Raw genomic sequence first — 26,976 nt, forward strand, 5'->3', positions numbered from 1 at the left:
AAGATGGGAAGAGGTAAGATCGAGATCAAGCGCATAGAGAACACGACTAACCGGCAGGTTACCTTCTGCAAGCGCCGGAGCGGGCTGCTCAAGAAGGCTTACGAGTTGTCGGTGCTCTGCGATGCCGAGGTCTCCCTCATCATCTTCTCCAGCCGTGGCCGTCTTTATGAGTATTCAAACAACAGGTTCATCTTTGGTCCCTCTCTCTCTCTCTCTCTCTCTCTCTCTCTCTCTCTCTCTCTCTGATCGTGTCTCTTGCTCTTCCTTGCCTTTTTTTAGTCAGATTTATGTTTATTTTTCCTGAATTATATGGAAAACCTAGGAAGAGAAAATTTCTTCCTTGTATCTTTCCTCAGGTTTTTTGAGTTGATGGCTGCACCTTAATTTTTGACGGCTAACTATTTTGCTTGTTTTAGGTTTCTTTCTTCGTCGTTTTTGTTTCCAATTTTAATAAATTTGGGAGTCTATCAGCTTATCCAAGCAAGATTGGGCGCTTCTACTCTGATTTGCATATAGTGCATCTCACTTGTTTCAATCTATATTCTTAACAGGCCTCCAATGTCTCATCAAAAAGAGGCCTCCAATGAAAATGGCCTTCTTGAAAATTTTATTTTCATTTTTTTTCTTGTAGATTTCACTGAGGATACCAATTTTCATTTGAATAAAAACAGAAAAAGATAGATTTGTGTTTCAAATTATCCAAAATTTTAGACCTTTTCTTTCTTCATTGGATTTTCTGCCTTTACTCCACTCAAGTAATTTCCCGTTCATGTTTTTGTCAATTTCTTCTACTTTGAAACATCTCTTTTGCTGAATATAACCAAACTTATGAAGAAAAGTAGTTTATTTTCTACTACTGATGCGGCCTTATTTCCATCCGTTTTGTTTCCATGAACATTTTTTTTGAGATTTGCATCATTGTTAAGTTTTTTATTTTGTCCTTTAATCTTCTCCCTACAGTTTGAACGTTTTATGCGTCTTAGAGATCAAATGGGCCTGATTTCAACTAGACCATGCTCAAATCTAATGTTTAATTTATTTTTGAAACCCTAGATTTGAGCATGATCTAGTTGAACAAGAAGTTTTTTTTGACAGAAGAATGAGATGTCATTTCCATTTTGGTTTTTTGTGCAGATTTACCCCTTTTGGATTCCTTCTCTTCTTGCGAATTCCTGATCTATTTAACATCCTGAAAATATTTTCTCGGTTGTACTAGACCTTGTCTGTCAATCAGAAACTTTAGCACTTTTTAATCCACTAAAATCTCTCTCTCTCTCTCTCTCTCTGCGAGAGTGGGAAGCAGCAGCCCGTGAGAGTGGGTTTGTCTTCCTTTCCGCCTGTTCTTTCTTTTATAAAACGTTATGCTTTCGACTTATTATGATTAAAGGAAAGCAATAAAAATCCGTTTTAGTTCATCACGTCATCCTCTCATTAGTCCATTCTTGAGCCCACGTACCACCCCGCCCATTTGATTCTTGCTCAAACCCACATAATCTGTTGATTATATTTTTCCATTTTGCTTTTTCACACCCTCCTTCCTTCCCCCATCATCGTCATCATCACCACCATCATCATTTCTACTGAATATCCTAGAAATACCATACATGTCCCTTGTTCTATGCAGCAGACACCAAACCTCTTTGTTTACTGTGAAGGGGTTGTGAGTGCTTTCTTTTTTCTCTCAAAAAAAGAAAGCACTCACGACCCCTTCATGGCAATAAGGCCACTGTGTCACATACCTCAACCTGTTGTATAACATGTTTCTGTAAGCAAACTTTGAGTTTTTATAATCCCTAATTGTCATTGGTTTCACATCTGCAATACTTCTCTCCACTTTACTCAAGTTTTTTTTTAGACAAGCTTTCAGCAGAGACAAATCACCTCTCTTAAAAATCTAATTGGGTTCCCTTCTCTTTAGTAGCAATTGATTTATAGAGTGCTTTCATCATTGTTAAGGTTGTTATTATCTTCTCTCCCAAGATAGTGGCAGGCAACCAACCATTAGAAAACCCTTATTAAGAGGGTATTTTTGACATTTTAGAAAGGTGGTATAGCATTTTGCTCCACATCCATAATGGCGAAATCGGGATTTTGATTTTTTTGTTCTCTGGCCATTTTAACTGTGTCTGCATTTGAGAACACGGCTTGTCTAAAACCAAGTCTTCGTGCTCCATCAATTACCAATTTACCCTTCTCCGGGGTTGCTTTGGCGCTTCCCTTTGGTGGTAGTTCGGTTTAGGAATCATATTCACGTCATCAGCACGATTTCGGTTTCGTGGTTCTCATCAGAGTTGATCTGATTCATGTTTTTGTCTCTGTTTAGTTTTTTCTTTTCTTTTTTTGTTTTTTCATTTTTTTTCATGATGAAAAGTTTCTACTGCAATCATTCATGATCATACATTCTCCTAAAAAGGGGAAGATTTTTTTATCATTTTAGAAGCCTTGTTGACATTAAAATGAGATAAGATCGTTTTGATATTAGACATAAAACTACAGCATATCAGTCCAAACGGTGTGTTGGAGTCTCAAAAGTTTCATTAAACATCGGAATCATGATATTTTTTAGTTGGGGTTTCTTTTTTGTGCTTGGTCTTTTCATCAATATTTTGTAACAAGCTAAGTAAAAAAATCAAGCTTTCTGTGGATGGAATGCTTTCCACTTTTTTTCTGTAGATGTCATTAACATCCATAATGAGAAAATCTGGGACATTGTATTAGGAAAATCCTGAGATTCTGGACTTTGATGAGTTGGCAATTTGGTACCGATTTGTAGGATGAATAGGTATAGTGTTTGCGTTTGACACGATAACTCTTTCTTTGGCTTTTCTTGTTCTTCTAATCTCATGCTTTTTTTAACTAAGTTTGGGCGGCCAACAAATTGAAAACATCAAATCATATATGCTCTCTGAAGTAAGAAAGGTTTCACCTTACATGACAATATTAGACTCAATCTTGGTCCTTGTTAACTGGTGAAAGGCAAATATATCCATGTTGCTATACTTGGAAAGGTTTCAATGAAGTCTTTGCCGTTCCCCCCACTAAATTTTAGTTTCTGCAATCAAATCTTCTTCCTCATAACTTATCAATCTAATCTTATATTCTTTTTTTTATAAAGCTAACCCTATATTCTATTAAAACATCAAAATCCAATGCTCTTTCAGAAAGAGAATCCTTTTCTGCTTTTGACAGTGTCTCCACTACGGCTGTATCCATTGTTCCTATCCCTGATAGCATATATTAACAAAAAAAAACTAAAAAAGAGAAGGGGAAATGGCAGTTCTATGTTTGGCTAACAATTAACACACATTGCAGTACGTACCGCCCTCCTAAGAAATGCCATATATTCTTTTACTCTTTTCTCTTAAGAATACATCATTTTTAACTAGGCCACTCAAGCTCTTCCCCATCCCATCTGCAACGATGGCCCTGTAGAGAGAGAGGGGGGAAGGTACTGTAGTCTATACAGGCTAGGTCATAGGGAAGAAGCAATGGTACAGTTGGGGAGCCAATGGGATGATTGTACGACGTTTTTTGCATGGGGAGCTTCAGCCTTACCACTGCAGGAAGCAGGATGACATTGTACAATAATATAATATTAGTATCTTTATTTACTCTCTCTCTCTATATAGATTTGTCTCTGTTGTAGTTGGGGAAACAAGTGACCATGGCAGAAACCATAATCTTCATAATAAATGGTTACCATGGTTTACTGTCTGAAGCAATGTCGTCAGTATCGGTGCCATATCGGCTGTTTTTTAATAAATGAAAAAAGTACTAAAAAATAGTTTTTAAAAGATTTTTAAATATTATTTTGATGGTTTTGACACATGTCTAATGTTTTTTTTTTTTTTGGCAATTTCGAAACGAATGACTTGAGTATCGGTACCGGCCGATACAGCTGAATCGTTCGCCAAACGACTCAGGGCCGATTCTGACATTGGTCTTAAGACTCTTAACCTCTTAAGGAGGAAATTTTTGCCATGGTCACTCTTTTTTTTTTTTTCCTCTAAAAAAAAAAGGTGACCATGGCAAAAATACCCTCCTTAAGACAGTAAACCATGGTAACCATTTATTGTGAAGTTTATGGGTTTGGTACTCCGTCTAGGGTTTCTCTCTCTCTCCAGATTTGTCATTGTTGTAGTTGGGGAAACAAGTGACCATGACAAAAATACTCTCCTTAGTAGGTTAAGACAGTGAACCATGTTAGCCATTTACTGTGAAGATGATGGTTTTGGTAGTCATTTCCACAGGCGAGGGGTGTCTAGGGTTTCTCTCTCTTTTGCTGGGGGTCATGTAGGATTTGACGGTTTCTTAATGGGGGCTTGGGTTTGGACAAGATTTGCCTCGAGCCCATCCCAATTCGCCACCCCCGTGTCAGTCGAGAGTCCACCAGCCAATCATATCGCGGGATCACGTGCCAGCGTGGCACCCCTGGCCAATAATAAGTCGAGGATGTTAAGGTAAGAGCGTACCGTACGATCCCGCCTGGATCGTACTGATGGGTGCCATGTGGCTGCGTGAGGTATACATGCTTTTCTCTTCACCCGTTGGATAATAACCATTGTTCCTTTTTCCTGCAAAGCAAACGAATATTTTTCTTTCTTTTGAAATGAGTAACAGTGTCAGGTTGGTTACTCACATCGTCTGTTTGGTCGCACACCTTGTCTAGATAAATTGTATATTTCGGGATATATGAGCATAATTGTGCCTTTTCACATGGTGCAATTTCCCGAATTATCCTGATCACGAGGATAAACGGAAAACCACACAACCTCAAGTGGATAATATGTGTTTCATGTATTCTTGCTGAATTATGAGATACAAAGTTTACTTAGTTGCATGTGAACCGAAACTTGGATCTATTTTCTTAGTAGTTTTATCTAAATTTATTTACGAGTTGAAAGGCTTTCATTGCAATTTATTTACGAGTTGAAGCGATGGAGTGATTAGTTTGTAATTAACAATGTTTCATTGTTCTTAATACTTGCATGTTTATTGCACATAGCAATGTTGAGCGGTTTTGGTGGGTTGCGTTGCGTGTTTAGATGTGCTAACTATTCAGTTATCCCGTAAAGTTTTCCCTTTTTTTTATTTTGGAAATATTACATAGTTAAGTTATTTGAAGAACTTATAGTGCTGAGCAAAAGTCAAGCACAGTCTTAATTAAAACTTTTAACCTAATTAAAACTGCTCAACATGGAGATTGGCAGTGTGAAATTATATTTTTCTTTACACCTCTTAATAGTGTTTTCTTCCTATACCGCTTTCATGTTTATTTACTTTCTCTAATGTAGTAGAGGGAAAAAAATCCAGCAGGAAATGACATTGGATATTTCATCATATGGGAATTTGGAAAGGATGGTGAATTCCAGAAAGATACTTTCCAAACAAACAGTCGACCTTCAGACCAATATATTGCTATGCCAAACTGGAATGGGATCTCCTGCAGGCTACTTCCCACTGCCCCACTGTTCTTGTTCAGTATACCTCCCATTTGGAAAGAGACCACTTTTTGAACGTCCCCGCAATAAATTCGTAATACTAAGTAGATTTAGAAGCCATGCAGATTAAATATCTGCATAAAATAAATGGGGCACTAATGTATAGAAAGACCTCATCTCTCTCTCTCTCTCTCTCTCTAAGTTTTCAGTATGATAGCCCCCCATGGTTGAACTATATGCAGTCTAGATGGTATATTAACATGAATGGTTGTGGATGTGCAGTGTTAAGGCAACAATTGATAGGTACAAGAAAGCATGTGCGGACAGTTCGAACTCGGGAACTGTTTCTGAAGCAAACGCACAGGTAAGTTTCTGTTGGTTCTTCTTCTTTGCATTCCTAGTGGGTATAGCAAAAGTTCAGAAAAACTCACAATATTTCATGACTTAATTGGTGTTAGTTTTATATTTTTCTTTTTTCAAAATCACAGTTGCTTTGTGCTGTCAACTTTGAGTACTCTTTCGACGTGAAGTTTCATGCACCAACCAATTTCTTTTTGGAGAAACTAACCAACCGATTACTTATAACTGGTTTTTGATATCTACAAGGGAGAAGCGCAACCATATTCTTGAAAACTATATATATTAATGCAAGAATATAGCTTTGGGCCCCTTCAAAGTTTAAATTACCAAATGCTTCATACTGTTATTCCAGTTAATAATTTAAGGGAAGCAGAACGTGGTACTATAGTCCTTCACAAATTGAAGAACTGAAAATAATAATAACAATAACTAAGTATCATTGATAAGCATGAAAATCAGGAATAGTTGGCAGTGACGAGGCATCACCGGTTTGTGGGGATAATAATAATAAAACAGCAAATCAAAAGATATCCTGATCATGAGCTCCAACTACTCTTTTAAATTTAGGAAAGCTTATTTGTTTATTAGTTCATAAAATACATATCCACTTAGTAAATTATTATGGCAGAAATAATTGCTCCATACATAGATGTCTAACCCTTAATATCTGAACCAAGTGCCATTAAAAATTGTTTAGAGCACCATCAAGTATATGTTATTAAAAAGGTTTTTTCTTATAGAAAGTCAACTTGCATAAAATAGGTAGAATTCGTACGCAGCAGCGACTGATGAGATATCACTTGCAGCAGTTACAAAGCAATAATACAGCATTCAAAAGCAAGAAATTCATAGTCTCGGTTGACTCGGCCAACTCTGCTCCTCATTTGGCCATTTAATCTTGTGCCTCTTCTTAAATTCCCATTTTATTCTTGCCAAGAGCACTTCTGTTGGGAGATCAATACCCCTGAATACCATGCTATTATGTTCTAACCAAACTCCTCTCCAAAGCAAAAGTAGCCCGCATCACCAGGCAAACATCCACTTGTTTCCTTTTCCAGCCTCTCACGGGCTGATATCATCAGGACTCTAGGCGACAAAATGCTTTTTCCAGAAACTCGATCGTAACATCTCCCCAAAACATGCATTAAAGCTCTCTTGAATGAAGAAACATTTTGCAGATATGTGGAACGTAGTTTCCTCTGCCCTATCTCATAACGTACATCTACTAGGCAAATCAAACCATGTTTGTTCATAAATTCATCAGTCTCTATCACATAACACCAACCAGTCAAAAAAGAGCCCCTAGGAAGAAGGCCACCTCCCCCTGCTGGGCCAGGGAGCAGCACACTGAGGGTTGAGAATCCGGAAACATGATGACACTGTAAACTGACTAGAATGAGAGAATTTCCATCTCAAAACATCTTGATTTTCTGACAAGTGAACATGAGATAGTTCTTTTTTTTTAAGAAATGAACATGAAATAGTTGCTGCATTAAAGCTACCCATCGTTGTTGCAAAACCTACTTGTTCGGCTCTCTCCTCAACACAATATCCCAGCCCATATTGTTTGAGTTTAGGGAAATGACCATTTGACTACCACCTCTAGAAACTTGAAATAGAAGTGGATATTCCTATCTCAAAGGAATATCAGCACACCAAACGTCCATCCAAAACACTATAAAATTGTTGTTACTCACTTGAATTTTAATCCTTTGCATGAAACTGGCCAATACCTTAAGAAGACCTTTCCAAAAGCCCAAACTTCTTTTTCATTTCATTGCCAAGGCCATCCTCTAATGTCATATTTTTCCTTCATTACACTAAAAACTAGGGATTCTTCAATTGTAACGATCCACAACTATTTGACAAGCAAAGCTTGACTGAATCTACTCAAGTCCTTTATATAGCCCTCCAGAACCCAAAGGCTGAGCTATGAAATTACATCTCATCAAAATAAGCCTATTGCTTTGATCCGTCCCTATCCATATAAAGTTTTGAAAAACTCTCACCAGCCTCTTAATCAGCTTTTTCGCCATTAAAAACAGTAGCATACAATGTTGGGCCATTGAAGATAGTACATACCAAACCAACTTGATGAAGAAAATAAAATAAAGAATGGAGAGAAAAAGTGGAGAACGATGATGGAGAATGACTTCTAATACTTTTTACTCAAAAAGGCTCTTCACACTTCAGATTCATACAACGACTCTTAGACTAGGTTTTATAGCACTAGTAAGACCTTTCTAGATGTATTGAGACTCCAAAAGACTCTTAGAAACTTGTACCTACTTAATAACTCTAGAAGACTCTTAGAAACTTGTACATACACAATAATTCTAGAAGACTCTTAGAAGCTTGTATATGATCAATAATTCTAGAAGACTCTTAAAAGCTTGTACATGCTCAACAATTCTATAAATATTGTTCAAGTTTAATTTATTCCCAACAATGCCTCTTCTAAATTAAACTTGTTCCTTATGATTTATCTTTTTGCATTTCTCTTGAAGACTTGTCCACTAAGTGGCTTTGTGAAAATATCTGCCATCTGATCTTTCGTTTTGCAGTACTCCACATGAACATCACCTTCATTCACAAGTTTCCTCAGAAAATGATACCGAATCCGAATGTGTTTAGTCCTTCCATGAAGAACTGGATCTTTCGCAACTGAGATAGTTGAGTTGTTGTCACAGAAAAGAGTTGTTGGCTTATTTTGCTTCTGCTTCAAACTCTCTAAAATTCCACGCAACCAAATTAGCTGACGACCTGCAAAAGATGTAGCAATATATTCTGCTTCCGTAGTAGAAAGCGCAACAATTGATTGTTTCTTTGAGCTCTACGAAATTGCTCCACTTCCAAGATTAAATACATAACCTGAAGTACTTCTGTTATCATCAGCACTCCCTGCTAAGTCACTATCAGTATAACCAATAAGGTTGACTGCAACATTAATTTCATAAAAAAATTCATAATCGATAGTTCCTTTCACATATCTTAGAATTCTTTTTGCAGCTTCCCAATGATTTGAATATGGCTTCTCCATAAATCTACTCACCAAACTGACAACATACATAATGTCAGGCCTTGTGGATGTGAGATACATTAGATTTCCAACCAAACTTCTGAACATAGTGGAATTGACAAGTTTTCCTTCACCTTCTTTAGATAGCTTCAAACCTGAAATGCATAGAGTCGAAACTGGATTAGCATTCTCCATCTTGAACTTCTTTAAGATCTCTTTTGCATAGCTCTCCTGCAAAATAAAAATTTCTTTCTTTGTTTGATAAACTTCAATACCAAGAAGATGATGCAATTCACCTAAATCTGTCATCTCAAACACTGCCATCATTGAGTTCTTGAACTCATTCAACATCTGCACATCATTCCCTGTAAAAATTAGATCATCAACGTAAAGACTTACAACAATAAATCTTCCTTCCGAATTGACTTTGATGTAGAGAGTATGCTCATATGGACATTTCTGAAATCCATATTTTTCAAAATATGAATTGATGCGGCTATACCATGCTTTAGGTGATTGCTTAAACCCGTACAAAGCTTTTTTCAACTTGTACACTTTCTTCTCTTCTCCTTCCTTGACAAACCCAGGTGGTTGGTCAATATAGACTTCTTCATTAAGAATACCATTCAAGAATGCAGATTTTATGTCCATTTAAAAAAGCTTCCAATTATTCTGAGCAGCAATAGAAATAATTAAACGAACAGTCTCAAGTCTTGAAACAGGAGCAAATACCTCTATAAAATCTTCTCTTTCTTTTTGCGTGTACCCTTTTGCTACCAGCCTTACCCTGTGTTTGTTGATAGGGTCATATGGATTCATCTTTGTCTTGTACACCCACTTTACTCCAATAGAACTTTTGTGTGGTGGTAAATCTATAAGCTCCCATGTATCATTGTTTTCAATTGAACCAATTTCTTCTTTCATGGCTTTCCTCCATTTTTCTTCTTGGCATGCATCATCAAAAGAAATTGAATCTTCACCTGCAAAGAAGGCAAAAAATATGGCATCATTCTAACTATCTTCTTCTGTGATGTCATATAATTCTTAGATGCTTCTCATTTTTCTTATAGGGCTGCTCGATGAAGAACTTGAGGAAGCAGAAGAATTTCCTGCTTGAGCACCATTTTCATTATTTTCAAATGCTCGATCATTCTCTTCTTCTTCAAACTCAAAAGGAAAGATAGGCAATTTTTTTTTTTCAACCTCCAAGTCTTCAAATATGGAATTTTCATCAAATCGAACATCTCGACTGATCACAATTTTATTTGTCACTGGGTTGTACAGCTTGTAAGTCTTGCTTCTTTCACTCTAGCCTATGAAAATACACTCCTCTGATTTATCATCCAACTTGTTTCTCATAGCATCTAAAACATGAGCATAAGCCACACTCCCGAATACCTTAACATGGTGAACAATAGGCTTTGAACCATACCATGCTTCATGTGGTGTGCAATTTTCCAAGCTTCTTGTTGGTGATCTGTTAATGAGATAAACTGCACAAGAAACAGCTTCTGCCTAAAATCTTCTTGACAACTTCTTCTTCTTAAGAATACATCTGGCCATCTCCATAATTGTCTGATTCTTTCTTTCACACACACCATTTTGATATGGTGTATGTCGGATCGTGATCTCATGTCGAATACCATTGTCCTTGCAATATTTTCAAACTCATTTGAAAAATATTCACCTCCGCGGTCAATCCGCAAAGTATTGATTTTCAGCCTAGTAAATGTTTTAACTTCTGCCTTGAAGTCTTTGAATTTCTGAAAAGCTTCAGATTTTTATTTGACACAATACACATAAACTTTTCGTGAGTAATCATTAATGAAAGAGATAAAATAACGATTACCTCCCAAACATGTCACCGTCATCGGACCACAAACATCTGAATGAATAAGCTCCAAAGGTCTTGTTGCACGCCATGATGATTGAGGAGAAAATGAATTTCTGTGTTGCTTTCTGAGTTGGCATGCTTCACAAACTTCATCAAGATGAACAATTTGAGGCAAGCCTTTGACCATCATCTTCTTTAAGAGAAGCTTCAAATTTCTATAATTCAAGTGTCCATATCTATCATGCCATAGCTTAGAAAATCCATTATCAATACTAGTAAAACAAGACATATTTTTATTTTGAAGAGTGAGTGAAAAAATATTATTTGAAGCAACTCCAACCCTTGCAATAACTTGCTTTTTCTTTGACAAGTAGCAAGTCATGTCATGAAAATGAATGTCATATCCCTTCTTCAAAAAATGCCCCACACTGAGCAAATTATTTTTCAAACCAGGAACGAAATAAACTTCAGACATTTTCTCCATTTTTCCTGATTTTGTTTTGAACTTCATTTCACCAACACAACTAACTTTATAAGTCTTTCAATTTCCTACTTTAACTTCACCATAATTAGATTCAAACAACTTAGAAAATAAATTTTGTTTACCTTTCATATGCTTGCTAGAACCACTGTCTATGTACCAAACATCATCAAGATCTCCACCATGAGACACAAGAAACAAAGTGTCATGATTTTGCTCTTAGTTTTTGTTTTTATACACCAAACGAGCATCATGCCTTTCTTCCTTCTTGTACTAGAATTCACTTGCCATATGACCAGGTTTGTGGCAATTATAGCATTCAAAATAGCTACGACCTCTCCCTCTTTGATTTTCACGACCTCTTCCTCTTTGCGAGCCTTTGAAATTTTGATTTTGATTTAAGCCAGTCTCCTTGCTTGAATAATCGCCTCTTCCATGAGTATATGAGCCTCTTCCTCTAAAGCTTTCACTTCTTCCACGACCACGTCCTCGACCTCTTTGATTTTTGAAATTCTCCTTCTTATTTAGAGACAATTTTGACTAGAATGCTTGATCCAAAACTACTTCTTCTTTTTTATTAGCCTTTCTTCATGAGCTTGCAACGAGCCCGTAAGTTCATCAATGGTCATGGTATTCAAGTTCTTTAATTCTTCAATGGCTACCACAGTGTATTCAAATTTTGAATCCAAAGAACAAAGAATTTTCTCAATGACACGAACATCATTCATAGTTTCACCATTTTTTTTTAATTGGTTAACTTTAGACAATACTCGTGAACAATAATCAGAAACTGATTTCGACTCTGTTTTATGCAAACCTTCAAACTTTCCTCGAAGAGTTTGCAAACAGACCATTTTTACCTTTTCACCACCTTTAAATAAACTTTCTAAAATCTCTCATGCTTGCTTTGAGGAAGTAGCACACGCAATGTTCTCAAAAGCGACTTCATTTGAGGTTACTCCTTGGTATATTACTACAAGAGCTCTCTTATCTTTTTTTCTCGACGCTTTTAAACTCTCTTTTTGAGCCTGTGACATTTCTTCTTCATTTTCAACTTCAACATAGCCTTTTTCGACTATCTCCCACAATTCTTGAGATCCATAAATAGCTTTCATTTGGATACTCCAATTGTCGTAATTTTCTTTGACTAATTGAGAGACGAAAGGAAGAGAAATCGAGTTATTCATTTTAATCAAACAAAGCTCTAATACCAATTTGAAGAGAATAAAATATAGAATGGGGAGAAAAAGTGGAGAACGATAATGGAGAATGACTTCTAATACTTTTTACTCAAAAAGGCTCTTCACACTTCAGATTCATACAATGACTTTTAGACTAGGCTTTTATAGCACTAGTAAGACCTTTCTAGATGTATTAAGACTCCAAAAGACTCTTAAAAACATGTACCTACTTAATAACTCTAGAAGGCTCTTAGAAACTTGTACATACACAATAATTCTAGAAGACTCTTAGAAGCTTGTATATGCTCAATAATTCTAGAAGACTCTTAGAAGCTTGTATATGCTCAATAATTCTAGAAACATTGTTCAAGTTTAATTTATTTCCAACACTTGATGCATCCCGAGTATGAGAAAAACCTCAAAGTCTCATACCCGACCACTTTAAACGTGTCCAACTTCGCTACACTGAAACTCAACCATAGTAACTTCTTGGTATGGAAGACATAGATCCTAACACTGGTTGAAAGTCAAGATCTGCACGTGTTCCTTAATTTAGACATATCACCACCTAAGGCCACCATCAAGAGGTTGCCCAAAGGGAGTGTCGAGGTTTCTGAGGTGCCAAATCCATCTTACCTTGCTTGGCACAGATCTGACTGCCTAATTAGAGGATGGATCACAGGAACTCTCTCTCTCTGAGGCTGTTCTCGGATTGGTGGTCGGCTTGGAGACATCAAGAGATATCTGGACCACCCTCGTCGATGATTTTGCTCAAGATTTTCAAGAGACAAAATTCCATTTGATGCATTAAAAAACATCCTTGAAGAAAGAAAATGATTCTCTTATTAGCTACATAGACAATTTCAAGAGACTACGCGATGACCTTATAGCCATAGGAAAGCCTGTTGAGGACAGTGAAAAGGACTTTTGGCTTCCTCAGGGGCTTGGTCAAGGATACGAATCCTTTGTCACATCAATGATTAAGCCTCTTGTACCTTCATATATGAAATATATGAAGGTGGCGTTACTTCTCCAAAGACATGAGGCTAGGAATAAGATCCAAGAAGCATATACCCCTCCTCAAGTTGCTTTTTATGCTCATCAAAATGTTCCTAAAAAAAGAGGGAATAAAAAATTCAATAATAATACAGGTTGTGAAAATGGGCAAACGAACAATACTTTTGATGGGAAGAAGGGACAAGATGCTAATCAACAATGCTTGCTCAAAGTCAAAGAAATTATAGTGGTACCAAAGAAAGGAAATATGAAAATATTGTTTGTCAAATCTGTAACAAAAAGAATCACTCAGCCATCAACTTCTTTAATTACTTCAACCACGTTTTTCAATCCGAAGAGGTTCCTCAAGACATTGCTGCCTTAACCATAGCTGATAGCCAAGACTCAGAATGGTTTCCTGATACTGATGACAACGTCCACATGACAAGTAACATTGGTAAGTTGTTTAACCTCAAAGGATATATTGGTCATGATTGTGTTATGGTAGGAATAGAGAGAAGCTTAACATTTCTCATATTGGTGACACTAAGATTAACTCTAAATTGTCACCAATTACATTGAGAAAATTTTTATATGTTCCCAAAATTAAGAAAGATCATATATATATGAGCCAACTGACTACAAAATTATCATGTGTTTGAATTCTCTGCTTCTGGTTGTGTCATAAAGAATAGTGCGATGAACCGAATAGTGGTCACAAGGAATAGAAAAGGAGGACTCTACAAGTTGGAGCAAGGACACTCAACCTATTTTGCTAATCAGTTCAAGAGGACCACAGAGGAAAGATGGCACGAGCATATCATTCATGCCAATATTGATACCATTCGCATTTTGAAGGAGAATAAATTTATTGATTTTTTTTCAAACACAACAATAAAGACGTTTTCTGTTTTAGCTGTCAAATTGAGAAAATTTCCAAACTTCCTTTTATAAAATTCGAAAGCACAAGAATTGAACCCCTTGCCAAAATTCATTCGGATCTATGGGGACTTGCACCTATTCTATCGAGAGAAAATTATTGTTACTATGCTAGTTTTGTTGATGATTTCTAGTGTTTTACTTGGTTTTACCTGATAAAAAGGAAATCTAATGCTTTTGAATGTTTCAAACATTTTCACAAACTTGTTGAACGATAGTTTGAAAAAAAATATAAAATTTTCGATCCGACAGAGGTGGTGAATACGTTGACACCAATTTTATTAAATATTTAGATAATCTTGGCATAAAGAGGTAGATCTCGTCCTAAGTGCCCTGAACCAAATGAGGTTTATGAACAAAAACATAGAATTGTCACCGATTTGGGCCTCACCATGCTTTTTCATGATAATTTGCCTAAACAATTTTGGGTTGACACCTTTTCTGCTGTTATTTTTTTGATAAACTGGCTACCCATATCGCTTTTGAAAAATAATTCTCCTTATTTCAAACTCCACGATGCTCACCCAGATTATTCCTTTTTACATGTTTTTGAAAGTCGATGTAAAAACAAGTTTGATCCAAAAACTCTAGTGTGTGTTTTCCTAGGGTACAATGTTCACTACAAAGGTTACATATGTTTGTATCCTCCAACTGGGAGAATATACATTTCACGTCATGTCATTTTTGACAAAGCGAGCTTATCTTTTAAAAAACCAACCCTTTTAAACCAAAACAATAAAGTTGAAGGGTAGATAAAAACTTATCCCAGTTGGGACGTTGATGTCCCTAAAACCAGTGTTAACGTTGAAGTCCTTAAAACCATTGTTAACAGTAAACCCCTCATGACCAACAGTCCCAACAACGCATCTGATCATATCAGCGGATATCCTTGTTTTGAGAATGAGGATTGCATGATTCAACATCATGACACCCAAGAGAATGACAGTCAAGGTCAAAATAATGATTCTGAAAATTATGTTGAGGATGAGTTGCAGCATCAACTCACGGTTCATGAAAATGAAGGGATGTTTAGTTCTCAAGGGGAACTCGATGACGATCAGTCTGCTTAAATAGAAAGTAGTGACATTAATGTAGAGGTTACAACTCCTCAATTGGAACTTGATCTAAATGGTACCGATGAAAGTGAAAATCGGGTTCATACTAGGTCCATGCATGGCATTTTTAAACTAAACCCTAAGTATCTTGGGCTTCATAATATTGTCAAAGTTGTCCCTAAGGAACCTCACAACATCAAGGATGCCCTCTCTCACCCAAGATGGAAGATAGCCATGGATGAAAAGATGAAAGCACTTCTCTCAAACAACACTTGAGATCTTATTCCTAAAAGACCCAAAGACAATGTTGTGGGGTCAAAGTGGATCTATAAAGTTAAGCTATGGCTTGATTGGGGCCCCGATCGCTTAAATGCCCATCTTATTACATGAGGCTTCACTCAAATCAAGGGAATTGACTTCTATGAAACTTTCTCTCTCATCATAAAGTCAGGGAGTATTATGACCGTCTTATCATTGCTACTGTAAAAGGTTGGGATATATGACAACTTGAAATCAAAAATGCTTTCATTCATGAGATATTAAAAGAGAAAGTCCTCATGAAACAACCCCTGAATATGAAGATGTAGACAATCCCGAGCGTGTTTGTAAACTAACAAAGGCGCTCTACAGCTTTAAGCAAGCCTTAAGAGCTTGGTTCTAAAGGTTAAGTGATTTTCTTGCTAATTTAGGTTTTTTTTGTGGCACCATAGATCCTTGAATGTTTGTCAAACACAATGATTGTAGAATCTTAATTTTGCTCATATATGTCAATGGCATGATATTGACTGGGAGCAATAATGAGATTATTAACGGGTTTACTAAAAAAATCAATCAAGAGTTTTCTATTAAAGATTTGGGTCAAATACATTATTTTTTAGGCAGTGAAGTTTATTATAATCTTCAAGGCATGTTCTTGTTTCAGGAAAAATATGCTAAAGATATTTTGGAATTGGCACAAATGCGAGATTGCAAAGCCATTGTGAATCCCATTTATGGATGCCACAATCGACGCGGTGTTTAATATCTCATGCATCCATAGAATGCAAGGATGGCCCACCCCAAACTTTTCCAAGCATTATGTTAGGTATGGCCAACTAATAGAGTCAAAGGCCTTTTCCAAATCAATTTTCAGTAAGAATGCCTACTGTTTGGTAGATTGAATCATGTGATAACAAGCAACAATCATGAAGTCTATGATCATGAATAAAAGCACATTGGACTATTAGTTTGAGGATATAACACGATGAATTGAGCTTTGTTGAAAGGACCTTAGTAATAATCTTGATGTTGAGATGTGACTACAACACAATTCTGCAGTCATTCAACTATTAAAAGGGAGTTTCCTTTTCAATTATTTTTAACTTTTCCTATAACTTTTTATTGTTGAGATGTGGCTTTAACATAGGCGCCTTGTAGGACTAGTTGCTATATAGAAGTCCTTAAAACTTGTTTTTTGGTAACCCATATGAGATGAGAATGCAAATCATATGGGGGCGGGTTCTGAGTTATAAGAAAAAGACTATATGTATATATTTTCTTTGGAACATTAAATAAAGAGAGAGGAGGTATTTTCCCTTGGGGTACATATGCACTTCCTTTGGAGGTTTGAGAGAGAGAGAGAAAGAGAGGTGGCTCACCCCGATATTTTACAAGCATTGTGTTAGGTATGACTAGTTAATAGAGTCAAAGGCCTTTTCCAAATCAATTTTAGATTGAAAGGCCTTCCATTTGGGTAGAGTGAATCATGTGAATTGCTTTATGCATTACCAAGCAACAATCAAGGAGTCTACCACCAGGAATAAAAGCACATTGTCCTGGGGCTATAACACGATGGATTGAGCCTTGTTGAAAGGACCTTAGTAACGATCATGATGTTGAGATGTGGTTGTAACACAATTTTGCAGTCATTCAACTATTAAAAGGGAGTTTCCTTTTTCCATTATTTTTATCTTTTCCTACAACATTTTATTGTTGAGATATGGCTTGAACAAGCACCTTATAGGACCAGTTGCCACATAGGAGTCCTCAATCCACTAGGAAACGAGCCAATCCCAAGAATGCCCTATTCGATTCATTCAACTCATTTACTAGCCCTAATGATAAGTTTGATTTATTTTTTTCTTATTATAGTCAGGTTTGAATACATGGATAAGCTTTCTCACAATGGTGAGAATGAGAATGTTGGTGCAGCGGAAGGGGATTTTTGGTTTGGCCAACAAGTGGATGATGGTGAGAAGTCACACAAGATGAAAATGATGGGTCATTAGGGACATTTAGAGACAACACACACGTGAAGCAGTTTTATAAGACAACCTTGTACTCACAAGAATACTCAACTTTTTTGCTCGCACACTCAAGCACACAAGACATCACATAAAACACTTCATTGCTTGATTGAATACACAAGAAACATTACCCTATTTATGCTAGTGGTGACACGTTTTACACCACTCATTTACCACCATACTTAAATGTTCATTATACATTATAGCCAATACTAATGGAGGATAAGTATGGGTTCTAAATCCCATTTCTTGCTGACTTTACGAGTTGGCAATCTCAACCGACCTCAAGGCTACAAAGTAACCAATTTGAATAAGGTCAGTTTGGATTTTTGGTGCTAGAACCATATAGGATCTAGATCTAATTATAAATTATCTTTTAACATCCACCCTTAATTCGTAATTTGTAAAATTGATCTAAAACCTTCAAATTTATCCATAGGTAATGGCTTTGTAAACATGTAAGCTACTTGTTCCTTGCTAGGGATGAAGTTGGGTAAGATTTCCCCTTCAACCAATTCCTTGATATAATGATATTGAAGATCTATATGCATTGATTGACTGTGGAACATGGGATTTTTTGTCATGGGAATGGCAGACTTGTTATTGTAGTGAATGCTTGTTGAACCTTCTTGTTTTTGTAGTAGATCTGATAGGATTCTTCTTAGCCAAACTGTTTTGTATGATGTTGTGGTTGCAACAATGTATTCTGCATCAGCTGATGACATTGCTATTGTGCTCTGCTTCTTTGAACATCATGAAATTGCTTTAGTTTCAAGCCAAAATACATAGCCTGTGGTACTTTTTCTATCATTGATTGAACATGCTCAATCACTGTCACAATCAACTTTGTATCATTTTTAGCAATGTACCTGATAACAAGTTTCTTTGTGCCTTGAGGATATTTCAGGATCCTTTTTTCTACTGCAAAATAAAGATTACATGGTTCACTTATAAACCTAGAGACAATGCTCATTGTATTAACAATATCAAACCTTATGCTGGTGAGATGTATTTAGGATCCGACTAGGTTGCGGTACATCGATCAGTGCATCTGCTTTCTTTGCTCCATCATTTTTGTTGAGTTTTTCATTTACTGCCATTGGAGAGTTTATATATTTGCAATTTGCCATGTTGAATTTTTTCAACAAATCTTCAAGATATTTCTCTTGAGAGACGAAGATCTCTCCCTTTGACTACTTAACTTGGATTCTGAGAAAATATTTCATGATTCCCAGATCAGTCATTTTATATTCTTTCATCATGGCTTCTTTGAATTTTGTGATCATTTTTGGAGTCGATCCAGCATAAATCAAGTCAACCATGTATAAGCACATGATCATAAAATCTTATTTTCCTTCTTCCTTAACATGGAGGTATAGTTCACTTGGACTTGTTTGAAAACCATATTTCTAGAAGTACTAATTAATTTTCATATTCCAAGCTCTTGGTACTTGTTTTAAGCCATACAAGGTTTTTTTCAATTTGTAGACATTTTCTTCTTTTCCTTTCTTCTCGAAGCCAAGAGGTTGCTCCACATATACTTCTTTTAACTCTCCATTTAGAAAGGCTGATTTCACATCAAGTTAGTGTGCTGGGACTTTCAATTTTGCTGCAATGGTAAGTACAATTCTGATGGTTTCCATCTTGACAACTAGAGAAAATGTTTCATTAAAGTCTACTCCAAATTTTTTAGAGTAGCCTTTCACAGCTGAGCTTTATGCTTTTGGATCAAACTGTCTTCATTGTATTTGGTTTGTACTTGAAACCAACGACTTATTTTCCTTTTGGTCTATCTACCAGCTCCATGTTTGATTATTCTCTATCACCAAATTCTCCTCTTTCATGGCTGCTTTTAAAACATCATTTTTAATTTCTTCTTCATAGTTTTGTGGTTCACATGAAAATAGTGTCAAGTCACATGGTTTATAATTTTTTTAGAGAGACCTCACCTTTCTTGGAGGTGCATCTGATCCAGAGTCACTTGAATTTGCATCTTCTTCATGACTTCGTGTGTCATGAACTTGCTTCTCTCTCAAACCTCCTTCTTTGGCAATTTTAGATGTCTGACTTGAGCTTAACTCCCAGCTCCATTCACTTGATTCGTTGAAGATCATATCCCTTGAAATTATCAATTCATTTGTCTTTGGGTTATAAAGACGATATGCTTTTGATGTGTCACTATACCCAACAAGGATGTATTTTTCTCCCTTTTCATCAAACTTTTCTCTGTTTTGAGACATGATTTTTTTTTAAGCAATACAACCAAAGACTTTGAAATAAATTATCTTTGGGTTTGTGTTTAAATTATCATAGGGAGTTCGGTTGTGGAAGGACTTTATAAGGGCTTTATTTTGAGTGTACACAACAATAGTTACAACTTCAATCCAAAACACATTTGGCAGATTTTTGCCTTTTAGCATATGTCTTGCCATTTCAACAATCACTTGTCTCGACCACTCCATTTTGTTATGGTGTGCCTACTATAGTCAATTGTCTTTTGATGCCATGTTGCTTGCAATAACTTCAGAACTCATTGGAAGTGAACTCTCCTCCATGATCGGTTGTCAATGCATTTAACTTGAACCCACTTTTTTTCTCCACGATTGCTTTAAATTGCTTGAAAATGGAGAATGCTTCTGATTTTTGTTGCAATAAATACACCTACATCATTTTACTATAGTCATTAATGATTAGTAGAAAATACCTTCTTTCATGGTGGGTTTCAGTTTGTGTTGGTACACATATATCTGCATGGATCAACTCGAGCGAGCACCTTGATCTTTAAGTTGAGACTGGAAATGGTAGTCTATGAAATTTACCATAGACACAACCTTCACAAATTTATTTTCCTTCATTGATATGAGGAAGTCCGATCACCATGTTTTTTTGCTTCAATAGTTTGAGACTTTGATAATTGAGATGGCCAAATCTTAAATGCCAGAGATTTTTTTAAGAATAAATATCATTTTAGTATAAATCACAGATAATGTATGAATGGGTGTGATGAGATATCACACCCACTATACGTTGATAATAGAGAGTCCAAAATAGAGCAAGACTTCTTTAAAAAGAAAATAACAAATACAAAATTAAAAATAGTGAAATCAATAGCCATGTAGGGTTGAGATATGTGAGGTCAGATCTGCCTAGCCGTATAACAAAATAGAATGGAGAACAAGGCAAGCTATAGCCCCCCCTTGCCAATCCAGCTGAGATCCAGACTAGGCCACTTCAAGCACAACATCCTTTCCCTCAATTCCTGATTGGTTTTATTGTGCAGTATCCCAATTGAAGCTAGCACAACCCTGAAGACTTTGCAATTCCTTTCAAGCCAATGTATTGCCATGATAAAGAACCCAACATCTCCTCTGATGAAAGCAATGGTTAAAGAGAGATAGGAAGACAACATGAGCTTTCTAAATTGAACTTGAACATGGCAGATTACACCCTCTCATAAATCTATCCTCACAAGAATAGAAATCCAAATCTTCTGAAGCTCTTTAGAACAACAATGACAGGTATGCGAGTTTTTCCCAGTGCATGAAAGTCGACTAGCAGAGGCTTTAGATCTCTGAGAGTCAAAGACTACTACTCCATTGTCCATGCTAGGTATATCCTACAATTTGCATGAAATATAACAAGAAATGCACATAGAGAAAGTTGAAATCAAGCCAAGGCCCATAAAGAGTGGGCCATGCACAGAGCAACGATGAGCAGAGCCTTGATGAACATCCCTACATGCATAGCAACACATATCCATTGACACCCACCCACACACACATGAACGCACACATACACACACATGATAAATATCCCTTGTGAGTTCCAATCATTCCCAAAAAAGATCGCAGTCCTCAGTTATCAAATCAAATCACTATCCTGCTACTGTCAATGCAGTCCAGTGGTTGACCTTGTCATTTGTTGTGAGACATGTTAGTGACAGACCATCTAAGTGACTCCAAAATCGTTGTAGAGTCACCTTTGAGGCCCCTGAAAATGTGATTATTTCTCCCACACCATATTAATTTCCATACAGAGAGAATCCAGACCCTCCAAACAAATTTCCAACGATGACCTTCGGGATTCAAGAGGTTTGCAATCAGTACAACCCTGGGATAAATAAATTGTCCCAATGTAGATTCAGGTTCCCCCATGCACGATCAAGCATGCCTCTGACGAAGTCACATTTCCAGAAAAGATAAGGGGTAGACTCCTCCTCCCACAGACAAAGAGAACAACAACTTGACAAGTGCTAGCCTAACTGTTTTAATCTTAACTCCATATTAACCCAACCATAATTTGCCACCCAAGAAGAGAGCCGCTCGAAGATAGGCCCCCACCCTATAATGTCTTCTTCAAAAACCATTGCATCGAAGGACACCCCAATAAACGATAAAAAAGTGGTGTCTTGAAGTCACCATTACTAGCTAGAATGCAAAAAATTTCATCCTCTTTCTACACAAAAGACTTTTGTATTCTTCAAAAACCATTGCATCGAAAGACACCCCAATAAACGATAAAAAAAGTGGTGTCTTGAAGTCACCATTACTAGCTAGAATGCAAAAAATTTCATCCTCAATGCCTAGTAGATTTTGATCTAAGCCAGCAGGAACCTAGAACACGTCTGGAACTCTTTTGCCTTTGATTTCCTGGAATTTTCCACCACCTAGCTTGACTTTTGATCAAATACTTTCATCTAATTTGATGAAGCAATTTTTGTTACCTGTCATATGATTATTGTAGCCACTATCCAGGTATCACACGTCCTGAGTGTCTTGTTGTGCATTCATACAAGTGAAAAACATATGACCTCCAGAATTTTCTTTTGTTTTATCTCTTTTTTAGAGAAATTCACTTCATTTTTCTCTTTGAACCAGCAATCGCTTTTAGAGTGGTTAGTTATTTGGCACCTGATGTATTTGAATCGGTAATCTTTGGATTCACGGCCAGCCTTTTTGCAAACAAAGCAGTAATATTCAGATTTTCTGCTTTGCTTCTGGTACCTTGGATGATATGGACTTCTTCCTCTACCACGTCCTCTTTGGTTTGATTTCGCATCCTCTTTTGAACTGCTTCTTTTGGCTTTTGCTGGTGCTTTCTTTTTCTTCTTCAATGTTCATTTTTGTTTGGAGTGCATGTTCTAGATTCTATAACTCTAATCTAGAAATCCGCTTCTCATTGCTTCAAGCGAACCCATCAACTCATGTAAAGACAAAGTTGACAGGTATTTGGATTCTTCTATGGCTGCAACGACATAGTTGTATTTTGATGGTAATTCCTCAATATTTTTTCAACAATCCTTTTGTCTTCAATCTTGTCTCTGCAGCTCATAATAATTTCAGCAACTCGAGAGATTTTTTTGAATTGTTTCACTTTCTTTCATCAACGACGCATCAAACTCTTTTCATAGAGAGTGGAGTTTGATAGAGATGATCTTTTTAGAACCTTAGAATTCTATTTTATAATATATTCCAAAAATCCTTTGTTGTTATGCATTCATAATATGAGGGAAAATTTATTTAATTACCCCTTGTGGGATGAACAGAAGTGTTTTGGCATCTTTCTTCCTGTTCTCCTTGTATTCTTTTTGTTTTGCTGGAGTCCACATGCCAAGGTTGTGCCATCGTCCGGTTCAAGGTACCCATCTTTTACGAGCTCCTATAATTCTTCTGAGATGAATAAAGGCTTCATTTGGGGGCTCCAAAATTGTAACTTTCGCCATTGAACACGGGCACTTGATTTTTGCGAGAAGTTGAAGCTAGAGTTGGTGGAACTCGTTGCCAAGATCTTTTTTTAACAGAAATGAGCCTATGTTAACCAAAGCTCTGATACCAAAACTTGTTGGCGGAAGGGGATTTTTGGTTTTTCCATCAAGTGAAGGATCACATAAGTTGAAGACGATGGGTCGTTAGGGACATTTAGAGACAACACACGTGAAGCACTTTTATAAGACAACCATGTACTCACAAGAACACTCACTTAACTTAGGGGACACTCATAGAAGGAAGCACACTTACCCACACTCTTAGTGTAGAGAGGCTAAGAGAGCACTCTCTCACATTATTGCACACACTGAAGCATACAAGACATCACACAAAACACTTCATTGCTTGGTTGGATACACCGGGAACATTACACCTATTTATACTAGTGGTGACACATTTTACTAATGGAGGATAAGTACATGTTCATTATAGACAATACTAATGGCGGATAAGCATGGGTTCTAAATCCCATGTCTTGTCGACTTTACGAGTTGGCAATGTCAACCAACCTCAAGGGTACAAAGTAACCGACTTACATGGTAGACATCCAATTTGGATAAGGTCAGTTTGAATTTTTAGTACTGGATGCATATAGGATCCAGATCCAATTACAAATTATCTTTTAACAGAGAAGACCTTTTTTACTTTAAAATTTTAAATGTTACAAAGAACCACTGTAAGAAAAGAAATCAATAATGTGCACATTTGATTTATTGGTTTTGAATTTTACCATATTCAGAGTTAATTAACATTTGTGGGAATCATAAAATTATCTTACAAGAAATGAAGGAGGCAAGGATTTAAAAGAAATTAACTATAAGAATGAATAAAGCATGTGACCTTGCTCCTTAGCATCATTGAGAAAATCTTCAAGAATCCTAATGGATCTAGCACATGATTTTTACACTGGTATCGATAGTTAGAAATATGCTTAAGAAATTCAGTACCAGGAATAATAGCATATAGATGTGTTTTGTTGATGTTGGCATCCATGTTCAGGAGTTGAGCAATGCACATGACAGCTCAGATGAGCCCAACTTGTCATCAAATGTGTTCTCTAAAATTCATTCAATCAACAATTTTTATGCTCATGGCATCATTCCTTTTTCACTAAAAGTTTATTTTACAAACATCATTATGGTTGTAATTGGTGTAACAAATAATGCTCTTTGGTTCAGTTTGAAATCTAGTAGCTAACTATATTTTCTTCTGTGCAGTATTACCAACAAGAATCATATAAACTACGCCAGCAAATCAGTAAAATACAACAAGAAAACAGGTGAATTTTTTTTGTTTTTTTTCTTCCTTACTACCGAGCTACTAACGTGAAAGCTTCTGCAGGCAAATGCTGGGTGAAGGTATCAATGAAATGTCTGTAAGAGATCTCAAGACTTTAGAGGGAAAATTGGAGAAAAGCATTGGCAAAATAAGATCCAAAAAGGTATACTCACATGTCAAAGACCACAGAACGGAGGTCTTGGCTAGGTAGAGACCCAAAAGTAATGATGTTGGTATCATGAATCCCATCAAGGATTTCTTAACGTTATAATTCATGCATGAGCACAAATGGGTCATGTTTTATGCAAGCCTAAATGGGCCCCTGTAAGTCCCATAGTATCATGCTGCACCACCTTGATTGTAATGATTGGATTTTTTCAGAATACAAGTTTGTAATCACCTGTTTTACTTGATGTATACATTTGATTCGTTTGTCACCAGAATGATTTGCTGAATAGTGAAATCCAGTACATGCAGAAAATGGTAAACTTCTTTTCAACTACTACTTGCGATATTCTTTGGCCTTCCACTAATCATCCATAAACAAATAAGAATATTGAATATTGTTGTTATATTTCTTGCAGGGTGATGATCTGCAGGAAGAGAATATGTATCTTAGAGCGAAGGTAATTGAATATCTCACCAAATGTATTGATTTTTGCAAAGACAGGTGATGGTCATTACTCATTAGGCTCAGTTTTTTATGACGAGGAACCCTCGCATAGAACCAGGTTACTTAATGGGCTTGTCTCCCTGCAAAATAAACCCCGGGTCGGGCCACCGACACCCAAGCCCTTATGAAGCCCACCAGTTAAAGGCACCTGCACATCTGGATGCTCGGTTTTGACTCAAACTAAGTTTTTCATGAGTTTCTTAGTGATTCACTTCTTATCAAGATGTCCTTGCAGATGCCTAAGCCAAGTTCTGAGTCCTTACCGAGCTCAGAGCTCATTGTCAAGTTGGGTTGTGGCCACAGTTAGTCCTGACTCAGGCCCCGGCCAGTTGGGCCAAGTTTGTATCAGTCTTCTGGTGATAATGTAATTTACTTTATCAGAGCAACTACTGATGGGTGAATCAATTCTTTTGTTGCCATGAATTAAGTAGATTAGTGAGAATGAAAGGGCGCATCAGCAACAGCACATAAGCATGATGGCTGGGCCATCAGAGTATGAGTTGCTACCAACGACCTTCCAGCATGTCAATCTATTGGAACCCTCCCACCACCATTACTCGCACCAAGAAAGGACGGCACTGCAACTTGGGTATCTCTCTCTCTCTCTCTCTCTCTCTCTCTCTCTCTCTCTCTCTCTCTCCATTATATATATATATATATATATTGGTGCAAACTTCATTTGCTCAATCTGACCCCACAGGCGCATTCAATTTGCCACTTTATTAGGAAACAGGCTATATTTTTTTATACAAAGCAGATTGGATATGAAAAAACTATTTTTTTCAGTCTTAAGATTTTTGTCAAATTGTAGATTATTTATTTCCGAGGTTCTTGAAAAACCTGCCTAGATATCATAATTGCATAATAATATGTTTTTTACTAAAAAAATTATGTGTGCACGTGTGTGCGTGAGTGTAGCATGCATTCCAAGATACATGAACCAAATCATGGAGGCACAACAAGATTCACTTTTAGGTAGACTGCGTTTTCCTAATATCTCAGAACTTTTTCATCAGTAGCAAAATGGCAAAAAGTATTTTCAAGACCACGAGCATATGACCACTTGCAATCATCCCAAATATTCTTTTTTAGAAGATTTTTTTTGTTTTTTAAAGACAGCAATCATCCCAAATATTCACATTCATGAACTCATGTATTGTATAATAGCAAAAACCTGTCTCATAGATAAACAATCTTTTTAATGAAAATGGAAAAACCCTTACCCTAATCGGGTTACTTAATGGCCTTTCTTCCCTGCGACGTAAAACTCCGGGTTGAGGACACTACCACCCAGCCTTAGTTGCCCCAATCATGATAAAGCAACAGCGGGCCCCATGTGTTGGCGGGATTTGATACTGGGCCCCGCTGACCAATATTTTTCAGCCACTGACAGTTTTCATCTTTGTCTTTTTTTTTGAATAAAATAATTTTCATATTGATCATCTTCTTCATTTGTTTCCTTGTTTTCATTTATTAAGCAGAAGAGATTTCTAAGGAACCCAGAATCTCAAGATGGCTTCTTGTGGAAATATGCTTCCAATTATCTTGCTATAAATTTGCAGTTATGTATTTATTTTCCAATCAAGAAAAGAAGGGGGGATGATGAAAGGAATCAAGGGGCACAATAGAGATGTGGTGTAATCTTGACCATTCTCTCAGTATTTAAAAC

The 26,976-nt window shown here is 36.6% G+C and overlaps 1 protein-coding gene across 1 annotated transcript; it reads left to right on the forward strand.

Moving 5' to 3' along the window:
* On the forward strand, positions 1-26,976 carry LOC149836934 (floral homeotic protein AGAMOUS-like). Its single transcript, XM_090005672.1, has 8 exons — positions 1-185; positions 5,724-5,805; positions 24,574-24,635; positions 24,698-24,797; positions 25,076-25,117; positions 25,219-25,260; positions 25,739-25,896; positions 26,789-26,976. The coding sequence occupies exons 1-8, from the start codon at positions 4-6 to the stop codon at positions 26,799-26,801; spliced, it is 681 nt and encodes a 226-aa protein (XP_089861798.1). The 5' UTR covers positions 1-3; the 3' UTR covers positions 26,802-26,976.

The sequence above is a fragment of the Nuphar pumila genome, chromosome 5 (assembly GCF_984573655.1).
Source record: "Nuphar pumila chromosome 5, dmNupPumi1.hap1.1, whole genome shotgun sequence".
Classification (NCBI taxonomy): Eukaryota; Viridiplantae; Streptophyta; class Magnoliopsida; order Nymphaeales; family Nymphaeaceae; genus Nuphar; species Nuphar pumila.